This window comes from Gastrolobium bilobum, unplaced genomic scaffold (genome assembly GCF_033153095.1).
Source record: "Gastrolobium bilobum isolate Gb01-03AN ecotype WA unplaced genomic scaffold, APGP_CSIRO_Gbil_v1 utg90846, whole genome shotgun sequence".
NCBI classification, from domain to species: domain Eukaryota; kingdom Viridiplantae; phylum Streptophyta; class Magnoliopsida; order Fabales; family Fabaceae; genus Gastrolobium; species Gastrolobium bilobum.
This window is the reverse complement of record NW_026895146.1, coordinates 115,987-142,604: the sequence shown is the minus strand read 5'-3', so window position 1 is coordinate 142,604 and position 26,618 is coordinate 115,987. Positions and strand designations below refer to the sequence as shown.

The 26,618-nt window shown below is 32.6% G+C and overlaps 2 protein-coding genes across 5 annotated transcripts; both read left to right on the top strand.

Annotated features, from left to right (window-relative positions):
* Positions 1-11,279: 11,279 nt before the first annotated feature.
* LOC133295670 (uncharacterized) lies at positions 11,280-16,087 on the top strand. Of its 4 annotated transcripts, XM_061494530.1 has the most exons (12): positions 11,280-11,516; positions 12,040-12,190; positions 12,285-12,390; positions 12,833-12,975; positions 13,296-13,349; positions 13,440-13,489; positions 13,992-14,078; positions 14,876-14,967; positions 15,300-15,374; positions 15,526-15,618; positions 15,709-15,851; positions 15,950-16,087. In XM_061494530.1, the coding sequence occupies exons 6-11, from the start codon at positions 13,465-13,467 to the stop codon at positions 15,799-15,801; spliced, it is 465 nt and encodes a 154-aa protein (XP_061350514.1). In that variant the 5' UTR covers positions 11,280-11,516; positions 12,040-12,190; positions 12,285-12,390; positions 12,833-12,975; positions 13,296-13,349; positions 13,440-13,464; the 3' UTR covers positions 15,802-15,851; positions 15,950-16,087. The 4 variants fall into 4 exon arrangements, with proteins under 4 accessions (XP_061350514.1, XP_061350500.1, XP_061350506.1 ...); XM_061494516.1 differs by lacking the exon at positions 12,285-12,390; XM_061494522.1 differs by lacking the exon at positions 12,285-12,390 and having other exon boundaries at positions 11,280-11,545.
* A 4,221-nt stretch (positions 16,088-20,308) lies between these two features.
* On the top strand, positions 20,309-21,588 carry LOC133295693 (F-box protein At1g61340-like). Its single transcript, XM_061494546.1, has 3 exons — positions 20,309-20,807; positions 20,921-20,995; positions 21,089-21,588. The coding sequence occupies exons 1-3, from the start codon at positions 20,613-20,615 to the stop codon at positions 21,314-21,316; spliced, it is 498 nt and encodes a 165-aa protein (XP_061350530.1). The 5' UTR covers positions 20,309-20,612; the 3' UTR covers positions 21,317-21,588.
* Positions 21,589-26,618: the final 5,030 nt, after the last annotated feature.

Sequence of the window (26,618 nt, the reverse complement as noted above, 5' to 3'; positions counted from 1 at the left end):
TGGTTTTGTTTATTTTTGGAATTTCTGTGTATTTTTCAATATTTTGTAAAAGTTCAAGATCGAGAAATAGCGAGGAAGATGCGCAGTCAGCAATGTCGGAGACTTTTCGAGGACTTACCGATCTTAGAATGGGGCGATCTATATATGGTTGGAAAGAGAAGGAAATACGAACGCAACGGTGGGTGGCTCACCGCCATCTGAGTTTACACGCGCCTCCACGCAGAGTGAGAGAGCGTCCGGCCACCTTTTTGGGTGGTTCCGGCGGCGGTGCACTCGTCTCTACGTGGCGGCACTTCCCCTGGAGTTTCAGCCTGATTTGACTTCGGGTGACGGCGCGGCAGACCTGACGGCTAGGGTTCCTCTTTCGCGTCCTAGGGTTTCTCGCCAAAGGATTGGGTCTTTGGGCTTTTGGGCCCATGAAACCCTAAAGGGGCTTGAGACAGATACTATGGGCTAGGCGAAAGTTGAATTCCAAAGTTGTATTATTTAATTTAATTTTATTTTATTTTCTTTAAAATAGGAAGGCCATGGATTAAAGTAATTATGATTTATTATTTAATGCTTTTATTGATTGGTATAAATTATATGATTGATAACATGCTTTATTGCAACAACATGCCATATAGAATAGGTGGTGCCATATTGTTGCATAACTTGTATGATTGCATGAGCATAATAGCTATTATGTCTTCTGCGACTAGTATGATAGTTATTATGGGATTATTTTGATTTTAAATCATCCTAAGAAATTAATTAATAATTATTATGATTTTTATTAAAAATCTAGATTAATAATTGAATTAATTAATTTTGGATAATTAACATCAAGACAAATAATCGTTATGGAAATTATTTTGATTTCAAATTATCCTCATAAATGATAATTATTATGATTGTTGCAATCTAGATTAATAATTAAGTCAGCTATTTGGATGATTTAAATCTAGAAAAATAATTAGAGAAAATTTCCTAAGAGAGTTCTTTTATTTTGCGAGTAATTTGTGGGTTTTTCTGAAATGGTCATGGAATAACACACGCTGCATACAACATTCATGTATCATGATTGTTTGGAGCACACGCTGACGTAAAGTGACCGAATTTCAGGACCTTAATGCTTTCAAAATTATGTTAAGCTTAGTGCACGTTTATCGGTGCTCTTACTTATATAGTTTTTGAAATCGAACAAAGGATACTCTCAATTAAATAATTCTTGGAAATTAGAAAATGTTGCTTATGTTGAATGGAAGGAGATTTAAATTAAGAGATTAATTTAACCTTCAAGCGTATTATAGGACCATTAATAAAATAATCATGTGAAGTCCCATCGAATAAGCATGATTGGATTTTATTAGATTGGACTTAAATATCTATGGGAGGAGATTTAAATTAAGAAATTAATTTAACCTCCAGGCGCATTGTGGGCCTATCAATAAAATAATCATGTGAGGCCCCAACGGATAAGCATGAATGGATTTTATTGGGCCTTAATAATTTCAAAATTTTAATAAAGTATTGTACGACCCATCGTCGATAATACTAAGTTATTAAAGATAATTTTGAAATTAAACAATGAATTCGACTGACCTTATGAAAATTCTCAAACAAAAATGTTGAATGGGTGAAGGTTTTAAAATTTAATTAATTTTAAAACCTGCGGGCTCCATTTGTGGGTTTATTAGTGAAATGATTATCGCTGAAGCCCCATCGGATAAGGATAATCAGATTTCACTAGATTAAATCTTAATAATTTCAAAATTTTAGTAAAGTATTGTACGGCCCATCGTCGGCAATGCTTAGACACTAAGGATAATTTTGAAATTAAACAATGGTTAATTACATTCAACTTTGGTAAAATTGTTAACCCTCCCATCGAGGCTCTGGCAATGGCACTGAAGGCCCAAATAACAATTTTGGTTTTTACAAGTGACTTGCCCATCGTAAGCCTTGTAAAGATAAACTGAAGGATTGTTAACAATAAACAAGAGTAGTTATGAGAATCTACTTGCACTTCGTTTGTTTATTGCATTATTTGTTTGTAATTGTGTGCTTTATATGTTTTTCAGAAAATATCTTAGAAATGATTTTGAGTCGAAAACCTCTAGATGGTACCAACTATGAATAAGTGAAATGCAAATTTTTTGATATTGTTCTAAAACATGGAAGCTAAAATTTGTTCTGACAATGCGAGGGCCATAGCAACCTGCAGAGGATGCGTCTTAGGAAACTAAGATGCATTTCTCAGATTGGGAAATGGCAGATATGGTAGTTCGCTGCTATGTTCTTGTAAGTCTTTTCAAATACTTGCAGAAGCAAGTCTACATGATTAAGAGTGGAGTAGAAATGCTTCAGGCTCTTAATGACATGTTTGCTGCGTCTAGCAGTTCTGCTAGACAGAATGCAGTCGGTGCAGGCTTTGCTAAGAGTCTTGTTAAATCCAAAGGGAAACCCAAGGGTGGTAACAAGAACAAAATAACTTGGTTATCAGTTGTCAAACCAGTTGCTATGAAGAAGCCGCAAGGCAAGTTCTTCAAGTGCAGACTGAAGGGACACTGAAAGAAAAATTGCCCAGAGGTGATGAAAAGAACCAGACATGGGTATATTGAGGCCTGATCAGTGAATGAATCATTGATTCAGGAATCACTGATTATGTTTGTTACTCTTTGTAGTAGTTCAAACATGGCATACATGTCAGCAATGGACATAGATATTTTAAGCTTGAAAATGGGAACTTGTGTCTGCATTTGCAGTAGGACAAGTTATTTATAAGACTATGGTTTTGGGTGACTGTTTATTTGTTCCAGATTTCAAGAGAAATTCAATTTTTGTTAGTTGTTTTGGTTAAAACATGGGTTGACAATGCAATTGATTTCTCAGTTACATTTCGAAGTTCATCTTCGTCTTGTTTTTTCTGGTACATTGTTTGAATAGTCTTTATTACATATGTCCTATACCCTTTATTACATATGTCCTATCACCAAAGAAATAAAAGTTTCAAATGAAACATAACTTTGGCCTTTGTGACTGAGTCACATTATCTCAAGTAGGAAACATGTTTTAGTTAAAAGAGGGACTGAAAGTTCAAGAATCTTTTAACTAACAGCTACATGTTAGTCCTATTTGGAAGGTAAAATGGCCAAGCAATCCTACAAGGGCCAAAAAGGTTTGCGCAACTATTCAACTGGAACTGGTACATACTAATGTATGTGGACCAATTAGTGTTCAGACCAGAAGAGGTGATGAGTACTTCATTATATGAATGTTTACTCTGGATTTGGACAGATGAACCAAGTGCGCCATAAGTCTAAAGCTTTTGGAAATTCCAAGAGGTTTAGTCTGAGGCAGAAAAGCATGTAGGTGTTCAAATCAAAAACACTTTGGTCTGACTAAAGTGTTGGCTACCTGTCTGGTAAGTTCAGGTCTTACCTGATTTAAGAGGGGATAGTTTTTGTAACTGTCAACTCTAAGAATGCGTTAGTTGAATGAAGTTGCAGTATGTGAAAATCAAACATTTCTAGACTTGGTAAAGATCATGTTCAGTTATTCATCTTTGTCAATGTTGTTCAAGGGAGATGCATAAGAGAAGGAAATGTACCTTCTTAACTTGATTCCGTCAAAATTTGTTGTAAAGACACCTAAAGAATTATGGAAAGGGTGTAAGCCCAGATCAAACCATATTCGGATTTAGGGTGCTACGGCACACGTCCTACAACAGCAGTCAAATGAGATGGAATCTTGTATGGAAGAGTGCATATGTTTTGGCTACCCTAAGAGAACTAGAGATGATTTCTTATTTATTCTTAAGGACAAGATAATCTAAGTGAGCACTCACATGATTTTCTTAAAGGAGGACTAGATAAGAAATTATAAGCTCTTAAGTTAGGTTATTCTTGATGAGATTTATCTCAGATCAAGAATTTCCAGAATCTCTAGAAGCTTCATCCACTGTTCCCTTGATTGTTCAAGAGGGGATAGATATATCTCTAAGTGAACAAACAAGAGAACCATGATTAGAAATTCAACATGATAATATATAAGTGAAACTAGTAGAAATATTAGTATCACATGTAAATGAACAATATCAAGGATAAGCGGATCCTCAAGAAATTGAAGATCCATCATTTGACCCACTCTTTGTTTTACCTATAAATACACAAGGTCTAGTGCAATACATTCGTAGTGGGAGAGAACCTTGTTAACTCTCAAATTGTTTCTTGTTGAGTGATATTGATCCTACTAGTTACGATAATGCACTAGAAGATGTTGTTGATCAAGTGTTGCTCAAGCTATGAACAATGAGATGAAATACTTGTATTTCAACTCTGTTTGGTCCTAGTAAAGACACCAAGAGGGGTAAAACCCACAAGGTGCATGTGGACATAAAAGGCAAAGAGAGGATGGACAGAAAGGTGAAAACCTTCAAAGCTAGCTTGGAGGCAATTTTTGCCAGACGCCATGCTTGAGTCTATCCAGATTCTCTTAGTTGCTATAAGTCTCAATTATGAGATTTCATTTTGGGAGTTGGATGTCAGGATATCTACATACAACAACCAAAAGGGTTTATAGCAAATGGGTAGAAACACATGGTATGCAAGTTGTGAAAGTCTATTTCATAGACTTAAACAAGCATCCAGGTCTTGGAACATCAGTTTTGATCAGGTTATCAAAATTTTGATTTTGAGAGAACCTTGATGAATGATGTGTATTTGTATGTAAAGGATCCAACGGAAGACAGTAGTTTTTCTAGTACTTTATGTAGATGATATGCTCCTTATTAGAAACAATGTGGAGGTAATATCAAGCATAAAGAGTTGGCTAAGTTAGTGTTTTGGTATGAAAGCACTGGGGAAGCCAATTATATTCTTGGTATAAAACTCTTATGAGACCGGAAGAATAAGTTGTTGGCATCACCTCAGGCTACTTACATTGACAAAACCCAAAATTCAACATGAGAATTCTAAGAAAAGAATTATAATTCTCAGATGTGGAATTCATCTTCCTAAGGAGTGACCAAAGACTTCTAAGAAGGATGAATGCATGAGCAAGATATCTTATGCTTTGGCAAAGGTAGACTCACGCATATCATGTTGGGCGTTAAACCAGACATCTGTCACGCAGTGGGAGTAGTGAGATAGTACCATTTTGAACCTAGAGGAATACTAGATTATTGTTAAGCATGTACTCAAGTATCTTTGGAGAACGAGAGATTATATGCTGGTATATTCTAGTGGGAGTCTTGAAAAGCTGAGTTTTCAAATATTCAGTTATTTCAAGTCGATATTGACTCAAGAAAATCAACCTCGAGCTATGAGTTTTTCACTAAACTCAGATAGCATTAGAGGTGGATCTTGCAGACCCAGTTACTAAGAGTTTGCCTGAACTTGTGTTCGAGAGGCATGTTACTTCTTTGGGTCTTAAGAGGATCCCAGACTTGCATTAAGCAAGTGGGAGTTATTGGTTTCATTGTTCTCTTGGAGTAAGACCATGAAACAATAAAATAATTTTCTGAATTTCATAAATAAGGTTTTATTTATTTATTTTGCGCACTATTTACAAACATAAAGGTCCGGATCAAATTGTGGAGTATATGATCATATGGATACGTTCATGGAGGACATGATCATAGGTTCTCACAATTGATGAATGGATTCACAGCTGTTAAATAAAGTTGGGCACTTTATTTAGGCTGCAATATTTTATGAAATGGTTTTGTCCGAATCATTGGAAAATATTGGTGTGAATTAACATTCACATTGAAAGGATCAAGGAGAGATTTGATTAAGGTTGTTTTTCTGTCATAAGGTATCAAATCTCCAGTTAACTATAGTTATGTGATTGCTCTTAATCCTGAGTTTATTATAAATAGGTAATCAAATAGTTTTCATTCTTTGATTTACCAACGGGTGAGGTTCGATCTATTGACGGCCAATAACTCGGTATTTTGGGAGTGAGATTATTTGATTATCGGTATTTATGAGATAAACAACATGGAATTTGTAGGATATGTCCCCTTGATATGTTTCGGTACTTGGATATTAAAGACACTGGCCAGTGCATGTAATCCATTAAAGAAACTATCATAGTCAAGGGAATAAATAATTGATTGAGTTACAGAAAACTTGTCAATCAATTATAGACATTCTACAAAGGGGCGATGCATATTCATGTTATAAGTGTTGTTAATCTTGGAGTTCAAGTTCGGGCTTTTAGTGGAGTAGCACCGAATTAGATAATCATTCGTTGATTATCAGGAGCCTTGATTAATAACAGATGGTAGATCCCCAAGCTAGCTTGAGACAAGGGATGGGGTATTTTTCGGATAGATGATGACTTATGGGTTACATGATCTTGGGTTTTACGACTCAAGTTTGTATCCAAAAGAGCAAGTGGGAGATTGTTGGGTTTGCTCTTTTACTAAAGCCCAAATGAGTTATTAGTATGAGAAGAGCCCAAGGAACCTAGAGCCCAATGAGCTAGGGTTTCTTGGAACCCATATAAATAGTACCTCTTAAGTCATCAGCCTCCAAGGTCTTTTTTGTGAGAAAGAGGCAAGCTCTGAATCTAATCAGTGCCCACACACTTCCCCTTCCTCCTCGAGAGATAGTTTGGAAGATCTGCCACAGTCCAACTTCAAGGAGGTTGTTCGTGCTGCGGCGCTGAGGTGAGCTGTTCGAAGAGGAATCCTACAAGGGAAGATTCTACACGAGACCTGCGCACCGAGAGGTAATTGTGAAACAAGGATGATTCGGTAAGCATACCAATGTACTAGGTCCTAAACGCTTCCGCATAAATCTAAGATTTCCTACAATAATTTCACTTCCGCTAAAGCAAATTGACTCAATTGGTTTAAAAACTTGGGATAAATCTTTACACTTCTAAATCCTATTATTCAAATTGATATTTGGAGAAGAATCTTTGCTAGTCATATCTTTTAGGAGGTTGTTATGTTTACTACCAACTAACAACTAAATTTATCATTCTTAGTATCAATTTAACTACTGTTCAATCAGTTTTAATTCAATGACTATCAATTAATTCCAGTTATATATATTCTCTCTTTACTCTCAACTGTCCTATCTCCATTGCCTCACTCTCATCAATATTTTCTCATGGAATCTCAAAAACTATTTTGTTCTGGGCTCAACAATATTCCTCACACGCACATCCTTTGTTCATATTGACAGTTTCGCGATTCGGATCCTATTCATATAAAAAAACACCGCTAATCGAGTTGGACATTTTTCCTCGTCGTAGACACACTTAATAGGTTAGAACAATTAGTTTCTATCTAAGAAAATTCATTTAGTTCTTTTCGTATCATCAAGCTTATCACTAATTAAAAATACTAGAGTAACCTATTTTCAATATATATGTAATCACTCAATTTTGTCCTAACACATTAAAAAATAATAGGGTCTATTCAATAATGTTCCTAACTTTATGAGCTTTCGTAATCTATTTTCTTTTTTTATTTTTAGTTGTAAAAAAAATAATAAAATAAAAAGATACCATCTTTCTACCTATTTTAGCCGCCTATCCCACGTGAGTTTTTCATGAGTGGCCATATCTTTAACCCATACCCCAAACCGCCTTCCCTCGTAACCGCCTTTGTCAATCAAGCTTCCCTCATTAACCGCCTTTGTTAAGTGGTTTAGTTTCAAGCAATCCCACATGAAATATTCAGAAGAAGACAGGGTAAAAGGATAAGAAAGCAGAGGAACCGTGTTTAGGAAGCGAAAGAAAAGATAAGAATAGAAAAGCAGGTGATGGTTATTCTATAAAAAGGGCAGAACAAATATTCACCGGGGGGACAAAAAAAAAAGAAAGCTATGAAAGAGTATTCTGTGAGTTAGAAAACAAAGAAAAAAGAGATGGGGAGAGGACGAAATCCCAAATTTTCCATGGTCATTGATCTAGAGGCATGGAACCAGATACAAATTTGATCTTCAGCTCTAATCTTCAACTCTCACCATAACCTTAATTGCCAACCCAAGAAACTACCTATAGTTTTATCTACTGCAAAGTTTCGGTAGCAAAGGGAGGGTCTCTTTTGCCGCTGCATAGGCTTCATTTAGCTCTGCAAGCTAGAACCAGAAGATCATCCCCTACTGCACCTCATCGCTCAAAACTCACAGACCATTTTGTCATCACCATCGTGAAGGCCTCACGTGCGTGGAGACTGGTATGTTGCTTTGGTTCAAATCATTATTTATTGATTCAAAAAGTCTCAAAAATAATAACGGATTAGTGTTATGCTTACTTTTGATTGTGGACCGTAAGCATATATCTGGTTTGTGTTTTTAACGTTAGAGAAACGAGTTGCACAACTCGATTTCAATTATATGTGATGTGGGTGCATATTTTATTTATTCCATTTGATTTCGTTTGTGGCATGAAGATATCATGTGATCAATAAAGATGCATGAGTTTGTCTGTTTCGTTTCTTACCGTCTTTGTGATATGAAAGAATTAATTAGTATGCAATTCTTTTCATGAAGTTATGGTAGACATCAATTAATGTTCCAGGCATGATTAAAATATTATAGCTAAATAATATCACATGCAAAATTCTCTTTTGATGACTCTTGCGGGTGTACAACTACCTTTTTACAAAGAGTTTAATATTCTAAAATATTAATATTGATGTGTTATTATCCATCTTTTGGATTCAAGGAATATATTAATATCTTGTACATTAGCAAACTTCAGTTTTTTTTGGCTTAGATATACCATACATGTTTCATGTTTCAAATATTTAATACTTTAATAATGCATTGTTGATTGGTATCGTATGATCCTTGTGATAATGATGATAGCATGGTACTTTGTCTTATTATAACATGATTGGAATATTTTAATATATACGTTGGTCTGCACATTCATGAAACAACATTGCAAATTTTTTAATTCATCTCTTCTTTACATTATACTAATAATGACATAAAACCCATTTAGATTTTATCAATATTGCTAACTAAAAATTATCATATTAGATTTACATGAATAATTTAACCGTGACGGTTTGTTAATCCCATAGATTTTGTTTTGGATCATTTTTGTCGAGATGGCTTGGTGATTCAAAATTCATTTAAGGTTATCATAAAATAACATGAAATATATGTTAAAAGGATTAGCTGAGTTGTGACAGCTTGTTAATTCCTTTATTCTTTAGAATCATTTCGACTGTAACAGTCCGATGATTTTAAACCGGTTAGTAATAATAAGCGAACAAACAAACAATCATAGTTTTTTTATTTAATAGTGTTAATTCAGAAAATAAAAAATAAGAAGATCAGTCTAAATGGGAGTCAGCTAAGCCATGACGACTTGTTAACCCCACACATCTTGTTTTGACTCATTTTTGCCGAGACGACTTGATGATTCAAAATTAAATCAAATTTATCATAAAATTTACGATAACAAAAAATAATAATATGAATATTATTATTCTTTTAAAAGAAAGGATTAGCTGAGTTGAGACAGCTTGTTAATCCTGCAATTATCATTTCAGATTATTTTAGCTGCGACAGTTTGATATTCCGAAACCATCAAATCCAAAACTTTCAAATTAAAAATACTTTCAAAACTAAAATCAATCAACACACAAATATTTTCTACAGAACGACGCAGCTTTGAGTTCCCTATTGTACCGAGGGATACGTCGGAGCGGGACTCTTCCCGTCAAGCACAAAAATAAAATTTCAAAATTAGTTTTCTTTTTCAACGACCAATTTTATTTATTAGGGGTGAAATAAATATTTAAAATATTATCAATAATTTGCACAATTAATATAAGGTAACTGTTTTTTAACGGACGGTGTAGGGTGCTAATACCTTCCCTACTCGTAATCGACCACCGAATCCATTTCTTTTGTTTTCAAAAACCAGTTGTCTTTAAAAAAGGTTTTTCCAATGTCTTCCTAAATAAACCTTGGTGGCGACTCCTTTGTTTTAACCATTCAATATTCTTTCGCCGTCACGTCGCGATTCGGTTGCGACAATATTTTTTTTTTTTGAAGACATTTTTTATCTTATTTAATGTCATATTAAACTCTCTTATTGATACAAGAAACTCTGTTATTGTTAACGGTTGTTATTGTACCATTATTAATATATATTTTTGAAGAAATTTTTTATCTTATTTAATGTCATATTAAATTCGGATTTGGATCCTCTCATGTAAAAAAATTATCATGTGATTTGATCGCACTCACTCATTTAAGAATTATATATTCTTCTCTCTCTTACGTCAATGATTATGATCAAATAATATGATTTTTTTCACACGAGAGAATCCAACTCTACTATTGATATAGCAAACTCTGCTATTGTTAATTTTTGTTATTGTACCATTATTCTTTCATCCTTCACATTTCATCCCTTCTTTTATTTTATTTTTTTGGAATGGATTCTCTTTTATTAAAATTTTATGTGTGAAATGTTTGTATCTATATTTCTCTTATAATTTATCAATATTAATAAAAAAATAAACATAAAAATTTTACATAACTAAACATTTAACATGAGAGAATTAATTTATTTTTTTGGTTATGTGTATATTATCAATGAAGCACACACCAACCATTGGGATTTTGGAGTGAGATTAAGAAAACCGAAAGGTAGTGGTAAAAAGACAATAAAAGCCCCAAGTTGGATTTATAGATGGTGTAAAATGTGAAACAGCCAACGCAAAACAGAAACAACCGCCAGCCGCCTACTTAAAAATCTCCATCAAACTACGAACACTCTACTTTAAAATTGTATTTAAAAAAAATTGGGTTCCTCTCATATGTGCATATACCCACTTTACACCATCGGTCAAACACAACCTACACGTCCCTCTACATAGAGGGAGATTCCACAATTTTTTATTTAAAATTAATTTTGACTTTAAAATAAAAAATCGAAAATAATCGTTTTGAAATTATAAATAGCTGACATTTGGAAAGAAATAAAAAATTTAAAAGTAATTAATAATTTGTGTTTTTTAAAAAAAATATATAGAAAAAAAACAAAATACTGACAAATCATTTGTTTTAAGAAGAGAGTGCAATAAAATATTATCTCTTTCGATAATGAAAACTCTATTTTATTACACTGAATAAGATAATTGGGAAAAAATAAATAAATTTTTCTTTAAACTTACACTACCAAAAATATGGCGTTTAACCACACTGGTTTAACCACATTTAATGAGATGATGGTAGAATTACAAAAAGACCCATATTTTGCTACATTGTTTGCAAAAGTTGCAACCCACCTCAATTACTCGGCAAAACAAATTTGCATTCCGCTTTCGTTTACGAACAGGGCTCAATATAACGCACCAAAGTTTCTTTATTACGTGCTCCCAAAATCATCTTCCTTTCCTACAAATCCTTGACTCTCTTCTACTCTCACCATCTTCCCCTTCAGATTTACTATCTATCTAACCTTACTAGAGTTGAGAAAGTTTAGAGCGAGAATGAAGTGGTGGTTTTGTTGGGGTAGCTCTTACAGTTAATCCATTGTTGCTCTCGGTAAGAACTTCCCTCACAATCCTTCTCAGGTTTGTGATTATGCATTAAACCTGATTTAATTTAAAATTTCCCACGCCACAAACCCTAACTTGATTTTGTCACTTCATTTTGTGATTTTGCATTAAACCTTGTCACTGTTCGAAATTCTCTCTGCGTTGATGATGATGAAGGCAGTAAGTTATTCTTTTCACTTCTGATTTTGTGCTTTTCAACCTAAGTAGTGGTTCTTTCCCTAATTCTCAATTCAAATCTGTTTCCTTAAATTCTAATTACTTTGATTTGCATCTGCTTCACACTATGGTTATATTGTAAAACGTTACTGTTCTTTACAAAAGAATATGGTGAGTTTCATTTTAAAAAGTCACTGTTCTTAACGAATTGTTTTTTCATTTACTTTCTGGAAATTATGTGTGGATTTTTTTTAATTACTTTATATTTAACAAACTGATTAGTCCAACTTACCATTGTACAATTTGTATGAATATTACTACACCATTGCTTCACCTCCATGATATCCATACAGGATCCAAGATACTGAATACAAGAAGTCTGCAAAGAGTAGAATGGCTGGCTTAGACTTCCCTAGTCACACATCTTGTTTAATCAGATTCTTTTGATTTTTTGACTTAATCTCTTTCCCAGCAGAAGCAGCCACAAAGAAATACCAATTTGATGTGAGTTATTATATGCATTTGTCAAAATCGGCATGCTTAACTATCTATTTGAATTTTGACAGTTAATTTGATGACACCATATTTTACTTTACAGATTCAAGTTAAGAATGTCCAATATAAAGTAGTGTATGTGTGGGAGATAAGTTTGCAATTTGGGGAAAAAATTCATTGTCAAGTTCTTACCAATTTTGTTGATCTGGGTATGCTCCTAAACAAAGATACGTAGATAGATGTTCATGTAGGTTTGTAGATGTTTGATTAAACCTGTGCCTTTAGCTTTTATATTTCATCCAATTAAAATATGTAAATGTCAAAAACCTTTGCTGTTAACTTTGAAAAGGAAATAGGAGCCACAGAGCTATAAGTTAAGTGACGCTAAGTCTCTATGGGAACTACTTGATCATGGGGATCACATCCCAGCTAGGCCACTTTGCCTGCATTTTAGCCTTTCATTCCCTCCTCCACATGCCTCAGACCTCCTTTGTGATCGATATTTCTTATAAAAAGTAAAAGAGAATAAAGAAGTAAAGAACTATATTATACTAGTATGCATAACTCGTTCAGTTCTCCATGAAATTTCTGTTGTTTTATAAAGATTTCCATAAATGTAATGTTCACCATTTGAATCTCTGCTTCCTTCAGCCTGCTATTTATGTCACGAGTCTTGCTGCTGTAGAGCTACTTTGGGTGCGCGAGGAAGGTCAGCAGATTATTGACTCTGTTGATGTTACATGTGGTTTAAGCCTGGGAGAATATACTGCTCTGGCTTTTGCTGGGGCTTTCAGGTGAGTTTCCGTAAGTAATTATTTTTTATTACAATGGCTTCCCCTTTCATTTCCTTCACTTTTTCATATGTTTTCTCATGTATCCATAAATCTTCACAAAAAGTAAAGGAATAATAATTAATTATTGCATATGTGCCTCTTATTTTTGGCCATGACACTTCTGTACCATATAGTTGAGTTAGACTTTTACTTTATTCTTCTGAAATGAGGTTTTGGATAATAGGTTGCCAAAATAAATATTGCGTCTGGGTTTTGGATATTAGGTTTTGGTTCGTGTTGACTAACTGAGTTTTTTAAGCTCTGCTTAAATTTTTGTGAAGATTGGAGCCTTTCTGCACTTGTACCACGTGGATGGGGTTCAATGCCAATCTCATGTATGTTTTAATAACTTTGTGTATTTTTCACATGAATTTCCTAATGCTGTGATTCAATTTAATGAAAATTTTTACTGTCTTGCTGTACAGATGAATCGAATTGTTAGTGAGGCAAATGGTGATCTCCATCCTTTTTGGAAGTCAGTATTTTGACTTCTTTGTGTGTTTTGTGACAAGAGTTAAGATACAACAATAAAAAAAATTGCAATTTGTAATTGCTCGTGTCTTTGTGTGATTGAATGCGAGTTTTTGCCTGCTTACTTTTGCTGTCTGTTAAGGCCTAGCTTGTAAATTAATTTACAATAACAAATGTTGAAAGTGCTGTATATGCAGAATTCGTTGAGTCTTTAAAATATTATAGCCACAGACTTGTAGTTATAACTACTGTTTGTAATTCTAATTTCATCTGTTTGAGAACCATCTCACCCTCCGGTTTTTGTTGTCTATGTATCACTTTTTTTTATGGATTATATTTCTTGCATGCCTCTGTCCATGTCGATTCCCCCACGTTGCTTTTATGTTAGCATCTTTATTTTCATTTTGAGAAGTATAGTAATTTCATTAAGCTGTTGATTATTTTTTGTTTTATTTTTTTCCAAAGCTTTAGTATTTCAAATATTCTATTTTTGAACTGTATTCTAGGAATATACTTGGTTTCTGTGACAAAATCGGGTTGCTTAACGGTTCATGACTTTGAAGCTCTCTATTGCCAGACACAGGAATTAACTTGTAAGTTTGGCTTTGGTATTTGTGTGTTGCTTATTTTCAAAATGTTGTTGTGCTTATCAAACTTGTTAGACTAGTACTAGAATGGTTTATGGCTTTATGCTCTTCAAAACAATCCGTATCTTTTGACCAAACTATTGACTCTTTTCATTTTGAGGGCATTAGACTAGAATTCAAGTGTTTCATAATCAGTATTCCTGCATCTGTTAATCTTGGTAAATACTTTCCACTTGACAAGTTTTTTCCTTTATATCTGCTCTATTGCTTTCTATTTGTAGCTTAATACAACAATCACCATAAAAGCATAGACATATATGTCGCATTCGGTATTTAATTAATATTTAACTAATCAATTGTAGAATGATAAAAATTATTAGGAGCAGATGTGCTATTGACTTTCTTGCCAGCCGATCTGTTTTTAAGTTAGGCTTCTTATGTGAGGTTTCTCCTCTTCTAAATTATGTTTCAAAAACTAGACCATAATGCCATTAGCTTGACTATTGGGCTTCAATAATTGGATATTTATTTTTCATCTGAATATGTCCGTCCAACATGTTTCTTCTCTTGCAATTATTCTATTCTTTTTTATAAGTGGAACTAAATTAGTAATTTGGATTTTTTATGCTTTTTTTCTACTCTTTGGTAGAGTAAGGAAAAAGTGTTTATTTCTACTCTTGGTGTTGTATTTGCTACTTTACTTTGAAGTAGCTTCATATTTATTTCTTCCTTTGATAGGGAGGAATTTCAAATGAAGTGGTAATGTTCTTTAATAAATGGTTTTGTATTAATTGAGATGGCAGGCTTGAAAGATTGTGAAAGCAAGCATTTGCTGCACCTCTCACAGAATCGACAACTTGATACCGTCAGATGGAATCTGCTTAACCAGGATGAGGTTTGAACTTAATTAAATTACCTTCTTACTCAGTATCGTACTATGAAATTTATAAATTGATGAAGGCTTCTAATAATATCTACGCCACATACTATGTAAAATGCTTCGGTTTTATCTGGCTAGTTTCCTTTGTGGTATCTCGTTTGTTATATGTCAAGGATAGTATTCTGATAATTTGACACTATTTTTCGAATGAAATTATCACGTTCACTAGTGCTTGTGCTTTTTTTGTGAGACCAGTGATTTGTCAAATTCGTTAATAATAGCTTTGTTGTTGCAGACGATTCAATATTATATTTTCCCAACTATTTATGTTACTTCTTTCATTTCAGGTTGTCTGTGCATCTGTAAAAAGTAATGAACTACTTATATTTGATGTGGGATATGTCTCATCAGAACCAGTTGAAGTTAGTTTCCATTCTTATTTATTGCCATACTTTCCCGTCAAATTTTGTTTACATTCACATTATGTTGCCAGCTCTTTCAAAAATTATAATATGTTTCTACTGTCAATACTTGATGCACCCCTAAATTCACTTGATATCAATTCCTTATGAGGGTGCAAGAACTGCCTCAGCTATCGAATCATTTGCGTTAGAGCAGATGGAAGTAAATGTTGTTCCTCCAGAAGTGACCGAGCTACATGGTCCAGTAAGTGTTTGCTCCCCTGCCAACTTTACCTTGTCATACATTAGTTTGAGAGAGAGGATATAAGATGATTAACATTAGCCTTCTTTATAGGATGTTATTGAAGAGAAATGTGGTTCTGCCGCAATCTGTCTTGCATTCCTTCTTGACATTTTGGATTCCAAGGCTGAGGGGAGAAACAGATAACTTCAGCAGTTATTATCAGATGCAGAGAAGTTTAAAAGGAGCCCTTACAGGCAAGTAAAAAGAACTTTTTGCTTAGATTCCATATTTTAATATCACTTAGTGAGTTTATCTCTTCAAATTATTGACCCATATTTTAATATTTGTGCAGATTTAATCTTAATTTTCTACCTCATTCCTCTGCTATGTTGGTGTTGTATCCGCCAAGGAGCCCATCTTTTGAACTAAGCTAATCCTTATTTTGTTTTCTTATGTAATTGCCGAATATGTATGGAGTTTCATCCATTTTTTAATGATAAGACATTATTAAATGTATTTGTCTTGTTAGCAAGCAATATTGTATGTGTCTTGTATGTTGCAATAAATGTTGTTTTTGTTAAATTTCAGAAAATATAAAAGTAGCCACAATATAGTGTGGCTATTTTTTTTTAAATTTTTTAATTATTTTAGCCACGTTTTAACCGTTCTAAATTTAACTTTAATTGTAGCTAAATATATGCTACCACACTCAATCAAAATGTGGCTAAGTGAAACAAATAATGTGGTTAAAATATTGCTACGCCATGATTAGCCACATTTACAAAAAGTGTGGTAGCTTCTGTTTGCCACATTTTTTATGTGATTTAGCCACGTTTTCAAACGTGGCTAAACAGCGTTTTTTTTGTAGTGTTATTTTCACTATATAAATTTTGGTCTTTAATTGGAGCGTATATGTGTCGGTTTGAGCTTTTATTATTTTCTTATTTCACTTTGATGTCTAATCCTTATTGGAAGTGTACTTTATCCAATAATACTTTATAGATATAATTTCACTCCCGCTAAAGCAAATTGGCTCAATTGGTTTAAAAACTTGGGATAAATCTTTACACTTTTAAATCCTATTACTCAGTGGTGCAGTCAAAATTTAATTTTAGCCGAGATCAAAAAATTTAACATATCAAATTATCAAAATATTTTTAAAATTTTTAAAGTAATAGGATTGATATTATTTTAACAAATAATAATTATTTATTTAAAATTTAAAATATAATATAAAATATAAAATTAAATTAGTATAGAAAGTGCACATTATATGTATATATACATATATGAAATTTTCATATGACTTTTATGAACATTTTCATGTGATTTTTATGAACATTGTTTCATGTGATGTTAATGAAAATTTATTTCATGTGATGTTAATATAAATTTATGAGTAAACACCATTTTTGGTCCCTAACAAAAAACACGGTCCCCACTTTAGTCCCTTGCAAAAATAAATTAGTCAGTTAGTCCCTAACAAATTCAAAGTGAACCCATTTTAGTCCTTTTGAGGGATTAATATGGGTCTTTTTTGAATTTGTGAGGGACCACGATTTCAACTAAATGGGTCCACTTTGAATTTGTTAGGGACTAACTCACTAATTTATTTTTGTAAGGGACTAAAGTGGGGACCGTGTTTTTTGTTAGGGACCAAAAATGGTATTTACTCTAAATTTATTTTATGTGATCTCTGTGAATAAATTTTTTTATCTTTTATATTTTAATTTAGTTTGGGTCTATAAATTTTAGTTTGCAACTTGATAGACCTTATAGGTCGTATTAGGTTTTTTAGTTTTTTATAATAGGTCAGACCAGACCGATAAAACAAACTTTTAATGGGCTAATAGGCCAATATAGGCTCTAAATATTTTACATAGATTTAGGCTATCAAAACTAAAGTCTGGCCTAACTTGACCCATTTATACCCCTAGTCGTGATCTGTTAAGAACATCAACATAGAGGGACAACAAACTTCACAATTAAAAAGAAACATGGAACAATCAGCAACAAATGTTTAAAATCATTTAAATGATATTGAATTCACGTAAATCATTTAATCAGTGTTTAGATATTTTAAAAATTTTAAAAATGCAAAAAAAAAAGAAAAAGAATATGTACAAGAAATTTTCATACTCCATATATATACATATATCTTCATTTATTTTTCTCTTTAACAGTTTTCACTGATTAATAGTCAAAATTTTCATTCCTGTTGTGAAATCAAATACAAATAACACCAAGAAACATTTCAATTCCATTACAATAGCAATTGTAGCTGTACATTAAAATAATTTTTTTTAAAAAATGTAAACGTAAAACAACACTCCATTTTTTAAAAGAAATAAAATCAATAACTACATCCACACAAAAAAAAAAGTTGTAAATAAAAAAAAAGGGCATGAATTTCACTAATATTAGAAACACCCAATAAATAATTATGGTCAGCAAAGACAAAGAATTTCTCTTTTACAAAGTTCAAAAATGTAAATCATTTTTCCCCCAGCGGACAATATAATTACCAATGCATATTCCAAGAACATGTATCAATAAAATATTGAGAAAGGAACGAAACATCGTGCCTTGTCGCGTAATGGCTGGGTTCCGGGTGGTGAGTGCAAATAAGAAAAAAAAAGGTTTGAAGAAAACCTCAATTGAAAAAAGATGAAAGAAGAAGAAAAAATTAAGAAGAAAGCAATCTGTTATTTGGTCATACACGCAAAGCAGCTCCAAATCTTTGTCTGATACCACTGTTACAATTTTAACTAGGGCCAACTTACAATTTTAGTTAAGGGTCTATTATAATTATTTATATAATTATATATAATAAATAAAATTTATTAAAATGTAGCTGGCCCAGATACTAAGATGACTACGCCACTTCTATGATTCAAATTGCTATTTGGAAAAGAATCTTGTTTGCTAGTCATATCTTTTGAGGTTGTTATGTTTACTACCAACTAACAACTAAATTTATCGTTCTTCGTATCAATTTAACTGATGTTAAATCAGTTTTAATTCAATGACTATCAATTAATTCAAGTTATATATATATATATATTCTTTCTTTACTCTCAACTCTCCTATCTCCATCGCCTCACTCTCATCAATATTAAATAAGTCAAATCCATATTTGTATTGCTAGGCACTTTCAGAGCCATAGCAGCCATATTTATTATGGAATCTCAAAAACTATTTTGTTCCGGGCTCAGCAATATTCCTCACACACGCATTTTTTGTTCATATTGACAGTTTCGCGATTCGATCCCATTCATAGAACAAAACATCGCTAATCGAGTTGGACATTTTCCCTCGTCGTAGACACACTTAACAGGTTAGAACAAGTAGTTTCTATCTAAGAAAATTCGTTGAGTTCTTTTCGTATTACCAGGCTTATCACTAATTTAAAATACTAGAGTAACCTATTTTCAATATATTTTTTTGAAGAAATTTTTTTATCTTATTTAATATCATATTAAACTCTGCTATTGATACAAGAAACTCTGCTATTGTTAACTGTTGTTATTGTACTATTATTAATATATATTTTTGAAAACAAAATTTATCTTATTTAATGTCATATTAAATTCAGATTTGGATCCTCTCATGTGAAGAAGTTATTATGTTATTTGATCACACCTACTCATTCAAGAATTATACATTCTTCTCTCTTACGTCAGTTATTGTGATCAAATAATATAATTATTTTTTTACATGAGAGGATCCAAATCCTATTAAACTCTCCTATTGATATAGGAAACTCTGTTATTGTTAATTGTTGTTATTGTACCATTATTCTTTGATCCTTCACATTTCATCCCTTCTTTTATTTTTATTTTTTTGGAAGTGATTCTCTTTTATTAAAATTTTATGTGTGAAATGTTTGTATCTATATTTTTCTTATAATTTATCAATATTAATAAAAAAAAATAAACATAAAAATTTTACATAATTAAATATTTAACATGAGAGAATTATTTTTATTTTATTTTTGTTATTTGTATCATTATCAATGAAGCACAGACCAAACCATTGGGATTTTGGAGTGAGATTAAGAAAACCAAAACGTCGTGGTGAAAAGACAATAAAAGCCTCACGTTGGATTTATAGATGGTGTAAAATGTGAAACAGCCAACGCAAAAACAGAAACAGCCGCCAGCCGCCTACTTAAAAATCTCCGTCAAACTACGAACACTCTACCTTAAAAAGTGGGTTTAAAAAAAAAATTAAAAAATAAGGTTTTACCCCCATGTGCATATACCCACGTTACACCGTCGATCAAACACAACTCACACGTCTCTCTACATAGAGATTCCATAGCCGTAATCCCCTGCGTTGACGGTCCATGGTATCCAAACGTCCACGTACATAGAACGTGTGTTCCAGAACCTACCGACAAAACCGACCAAGCACCACGTCACACACCACTTGCATCTCTCATCCTCTACCATGTCGCCACGTGTCCCTTCAAACGGCTAGTTTTTGTTTTTTTTTTTCCTCCTCAATCCTAAACAGTGATTATGCATAGAAGAGAGGGGGAAAAAATTGTAACAGTTTTTCCTGGAATGTTCGCGTAATGTCTTACGCGTTAAGTTCTGTTCAAAAAAAAAAAATAGTAACAATACAAAATTTAAAAACCTTTGACGTGGTGGTTTCATATAAAAAGAACCCGCAGTTTGTTTTCCCAAACATTAAAACGCAACTACTGAGTGGTTAAGTTTGGTCACCAAGTCCATATTCATCCTCTGATTTCTTACCTTTAGCATCAACAAACGCATACGGAAACCTTCGGTTTTTTCATCTTATTTATCCCTTTTTTTTTGTTCAATTTTCCACACATTTTCTTTTAAAAAAATAAAAAGTCTGACTCAGTTCTGTTTCATATTCCGCTTGTTGCGGTTTAGTGTAATTTCATTCTCCGGAAGTTCTTGTTCTGATAAAACAGTTTTTGGTTTTTGAAATTAGAGGGAAAAGGGTGTTATCTTTTTAAGTTTTTGAGTGTGCTGGTATTTATGTCAATTGGAGATATGGAAATAGGGTTTGAGGGTTATTGTTATACTCGAGCACTGGGGAGGAAGAGGGTTCTTGTTTCCAACAATGTGGAAGATTCTCCGCTCAATCCCAATCCATTGAAGAGAACTTGCAGCGGGAGAATGACTCTGAACTCTGAAATTTCTAGACTTGAGACTCTTCCTCACGATATTCTGGTGAGTAAGGCAATTTCAAGCTTCTATTTTGATTACCCAATGAGTTTTCTTTTCTGATTGTGTAATGTGTATTCTTGAAATTTATGTTTTTTTTTCTTTAATATGAATTGCAGATAAGGCTGTTGTGTGGTGTGGACCATGAAGATTTGAAGCAGCTTTTCCATGTCTCGAGAACGATTAGAGAAGCAGTAAGTCTCAAGAGTTGAATTTTTCAGTGTGATTCACTTGTGTTTCAATTGATTTTTTTCTGATTTAGTAACTGTTGGGTTCTGCTATTGCAGACTCAGATTGCTAAAGAGATGCATTTTGAGTATAGTACGCCAAAGAAGAAAACTTTTGCTTGTTTACAACCCATTGATTTGGAGGATGCAAGTGGGTTGCAGGAAATTGAAGCTCCAAATGCACCATTGAGAAAATCAAAGTCAAGACTGAGTGGTAGGAATCTGGCTAGCATCTCTGTGGCCTTGTTTGCTTCTACTGAGGAAAACAGTGAGCGAAGGAAAAAATAGTAACTGATGATGTCACCAGAGAACGTCTTGTTTTGATTAGTTATTTGTAAATAGATTGCTAATTATTTTACACGTCTAAAAGTCTTTTACAAGCCATATCTTCAAATTCTTCATTGAAGACTCTGCTTTGGCTCCTTTGTTATCTTTCTGTACATCTATAGGCAAATAGAAAGTGAGAAAGATTCTAGTCATTTTGTTTGGAGGGAAAATCTTCGGCCCTTCTAATCTTGATAAATTTTAGTATGTAAAGTATAAACTTTATACGCTTTGTTCTTCCTTCTTAAGATAATGAAGTTTGCACTTTTATGATTAAATTTTGTTCCTTAAATATTTCTGTTTTGCTTTCTTTCCTTTAATATCTTTTGTAATATATTCATTTTGCTTTGACGGAGGTCCTTGAATATTTATAAGGAGATAGGATTCTTTGACATCGGTGTCAAATTTGAAGTTTGACACTTTATCTGAGAGTCGTCAGATCAAAAAAGATCAACGACTCTGATTTGTAAGCATGTGATATCATTGATCTTTTTTTATCTAACTCAGATAAAGTGTTAAACTTCAAATTTGACATCGGTGTCAAAAGATCTTACCTTATTTATAATTCTGGGGTATATTTCTCTTTTTGATCGAGAAATCGTTTTCAAGTAGCTAACAGTACCCAATAGTTACCATAAAGTGGAGGGAAGCAATTTGACAAAATCATCATCATCATCATGGTCCACCAAAATTTGACGGAAATTTAGATTGAGAAGACATCAGTGCTATATATCCTTTTCTTTCTTTTGGTTTGAGTATTGGAGGGCAAAGCTATGCCATTCTTTAATCTCCACCTGGAACCGAAGTATTCACATCTGTGTGGGCCAATGGAAAACTGTTAAATTTATGAATGGCTAATTGATATATTTTCATACAAGTTCCTAATTTAATCAAATACTACAATTGACCTTATAATTTCAATTTGGCTTCCAATTGGATTTGTGTTGAACCGAAATAAACTCGTGCAAAAATTCAACAATCTGTGACTGGGTCAAAGTGGTTTTCTTTCCTTTAACTCTGTTAAGAGAAGCAGTTTTTTTTTTTTTTTTTGCCAAAATCCCACGTACAAGTTTAGTTGACAAGTAGTTGATTAATTAGTTCTTATTAGAACAGTAAATCATAGCTTATCATACATGTTATGACCCAATAAATTATAACCGTTATATTGACGGAAATTAACGATTATGATTTAGTAGTAACAAAAAAAAAAGTAGCAACTATAACCTCTCCCTTATTTAAATACTAAAATTGAGCTTATAATTTCAATTTGACTTCCATTTGGATCTATGTTAAACCCAACTTTAATCTTGTTTAAAATTTATGACTTGGTCAAAGTGGTTCTCCTTCATTTAACTGTGAAAAGAGAAACAAATATTGTTTTCCCCCAAAAAGTCTCAGACATGCGAATTTAATGAACAAGTAGTTGATCAATTACTTCTTATTATCCAATTTAATTGGTTGGCAAGTTTGAAACGAAAAAAAATTGTGTTTTCTTGAACTTAGATTTTTGGTATGAATGCAAGTCACGTAATACTTTCAAATATGAAAGATTTTTCAATTAATCGTATTTTTCAAATACAAAGTTTTTTGAAATATTTATACATTTTCAAACTTTATTGTATAATTTGGATACGAATTAAAGATAAAAGACACAAACAATCAACCTTTAATTTAAATAAAAAATAATTATAGGAATATTCATATTTCAGTCCGTTGAAGGAGGGATTTCTCACCAAATAAAGACTCTTTTATATGTACCCAAAAAAAAAAAAAGACTATTTTATAAACTATTTAGCAGAATTGTGTATACTATAAATTATTTATCATTTTGGGTATCTTTTGTTGTCTAACAAACCACCTTTGTTTGTGTTTTTCTACCACATCACTAAAGAGGCCTTGTGGCCTCATATGAGTCATTATTAAAAAATTAAAACAAAAAAGTCACCTTAAGTTTTATGCCTTTTATAAATAGGTTTCTTTTTTTCTTCTTTTTTGGTGAAATTATAAATAGGTATCTTAACTTTGCCTCAATGATTCAAAAAATTTAATTATTATTATTATTATTATTATTATTACAAGAAGTAGAAGAAGTTTTTCTCTTCATTTGGGTTAATTCATTAATATTGAATAAATATTGCTTAGTTGAAATTAAATCATTGATTTATATTATTTATTCTAAAACTCAAATTATCATTTTTTTTAATATTTAAGTGGAAAAGGACAGAAAAACACACAAAGCATGAGACATTGTTTTATTCTTTTTCTATTGGACCAACAAAAATAAGAAATACTAAAAGTATTAAATAAAAATATGAATCAACGGGTAGATTTAATAAGGATAATGGTGATGATCAATAATTTATTAATAGAGAGACTCCGCCCCTTCCAACCAATATCCCACAGACTTGCAAGTTTAGTAGACAAGTAGTTGATCAATTACTTCCTATTAGAACATCAAATCATAACTTATCATATATGTTCTTAGTTTAATTAACTGCAAAAGTATTTCTGTAACTGTGGCAAAAATACTTTGTTTAAAAAAGAAAGAAGGAGCCTTGTTAGGAATGATATTTTTTTGTTATTTAGATTCTCTTTTACACACAAAATGAATTGATGTCTTTTTTTATTGGATTTGTATCCAACGGAATTCACAGGGCTCGAACCCTCAGCTTCCGTTTTCACAGAGCATTGCTCTGACCAATTGAACTACAATCTCTGGAAAAGGTATACAGTATACACATGTTCTTACGATTTCATCCAACCCCCCTCCTTTTCTATCTTAATTTAAATTTTGTTGTGCAATAACTGACAGAGGCAGACATATTTATATATTAATATATTATTTATATTAATATATAAGAAAATTAAAAAAAAAACATACGAATATGCACGATATCAAGATCGACACAGATTGCGAGTAATCCGTTCATTATTGCCAAATCGACTCAAATCATGACATAAAATTAATACGATGTTGAATCCTAATAAAAAAAATTAGTGGGTTTATTTTATTGTCTTTGAGACAGACATTACTTTTTTGCCGCTGCTGCAGAAAAATAATGCCCTTTATTTAAATATTAAAATTGAGCTTTTAATTTCAATTTGACTTCCACTTGGGTTTGTGATAAACCCAACTTTTAGGTCTTGATCTTTAGATAAATAGAAACCAATGATAAACACCTTGAAAGAGTTATTCTACAATTAGCTTATCTCCTCTTTGCCTCTATGTGGTAAAATGGTTAGAGTAAGAAGATAGTTGTTGGACCTGTCCATAAGTACTTATATTACATTCCTAGTCCTTAATCACTCTTTCAAATTCACAAGGATCTCAAATTCAACTACTTATGAGAATCATGTGATTTACTATCTAGTGAATACTTTTACAATAATAATCAATCACGCAAAAGCATTAAGAACAACATTAAAATAAACGATCAAATCCATAAATTAAAAGGGAATGAAATAGATCTAAAGTTTACATGACTAGGGTATATTAAAATCCCATAATAAGAGATTTAGTACCCGATGGAAGATAAACAACAAAACCAATTAGGGATGCAAGCTATACAAACAAAATTATAGAGAAAGAAAGAATAATCTCTTATGGGCTATGATTTTTTTTTTGAAAATATTCCAATCGATTCATTGCTTCGCAACTAATCCGATTCGAGGCGGGTCCAGGATTAAGGCTTTAAACCCCTCCCAAAGGTGGTACTGGAGAGATTCGATTATGGGCTATGATTTTGAATGACCGTATGTATGTTGGGCTATCCATAAGCATGGTAGTGTGTTGGGCTATCCATAAGCATGGTAGTGGATGTATATGAACTTAGATGCCAATCAGAGGCGGATCCAGGTTGTTGAGAAGGGGGGCAAGTGCCCACCCTTAAATCTGATCCAAAATTAGGAAAATGCCATTTTCTTAAAATTTAAGTTTTTCAATTTAATTTTTCTCCTTCTATTTTATTTTTCAGTGAGTTTATTTTTCTCACAAGTCGCGTTCCAGACTAGACCCAAATATATATATATATTGAGCTTATTAAGTGCCCACCCTTCATTAATTTTCTGGATCCGCCACTGATGCCAATAGTTGAAGGAAACCAAATTCTTATGTTAAGGATTGAACCTCCATATACATGTTCCATTTAAGATACTTGAATTATCCTTTAAAATGGGCTCAAACCCTCGGATGACCCAGGGAATTATGTAAATCGTTTCATACATAGCCTTAAACAGCCCCATGGGCAAGAGGCATATGTCCTAGGCCATTAGATTTAACCCATTGAGCCGTTTGGTACGCGTCATTTTGTAAGATTTTTGGAAAACTGAATTTTTTTAAATTTTAAATTTTTGAATATTATCATAAACTGAATATAAAAATCATATTTTTAAAAACTCATAGGGCCGTTTTGTACGCGTTATAGTGTAACGAAATTGTTGGATTTTGTATGAATGTGTTGTAAGTTATTCATCAATAATTCATGATTCGTGTTCAACAATGCCTATTCAAGAACATGATACATGATCTTTAGAATTCATGATTTTCACATAAGAGCGTACTGCTTTCCTTGTATCGTCTATGACAGGGATCTGATACAACTTTTATGGGCAGACCATGAAGGAGAGAATTCTGAGAGATAATCATAATCAGAGACTCACCATTTTTTTCTTTATATAACTGAACCATGTCACCAGTTACGGAGTTTCAAATAACTCCCTGTAACTTCCCATTAATACGAAACGTCAAAACGTCAATTACCATTAATGCGAAACGTCAATTACCATTAATGCAAAACGTTACCATAATGAAAAACGTCAAAACGTCAATTACCATTAATGCGAAACGTCAATTACCATAAAGCCTCTTTTATTATTAATTAAACCAATTGACACACGTTACACATGAGACACAAATAGTTTTACATTCTCCCACTTGGCTCATGTCATAAGGTGTGCCTTCATGATTTAATTAACATTCACTATAATGCGCATTTACTAGGCTAAAGGTTCTATACACTGACGTCATCATAATTCATTATTAGAAATAAAATCAACATGAGTCATGGCGGTTGTATGTTATCAAGTCGGGATAGTCCCTTCCATGTACTACTATATTGACTCTTCTTCCTAACATGATACTTTAATAGGAAGTGTACATTATGTCCAACAATAATGTCTTCATAACGGACCATAAATATTTTCAATATCATCACATATACTTGAATGCATACATAAATTGAAAATAAGACAATAACAGAAACATATA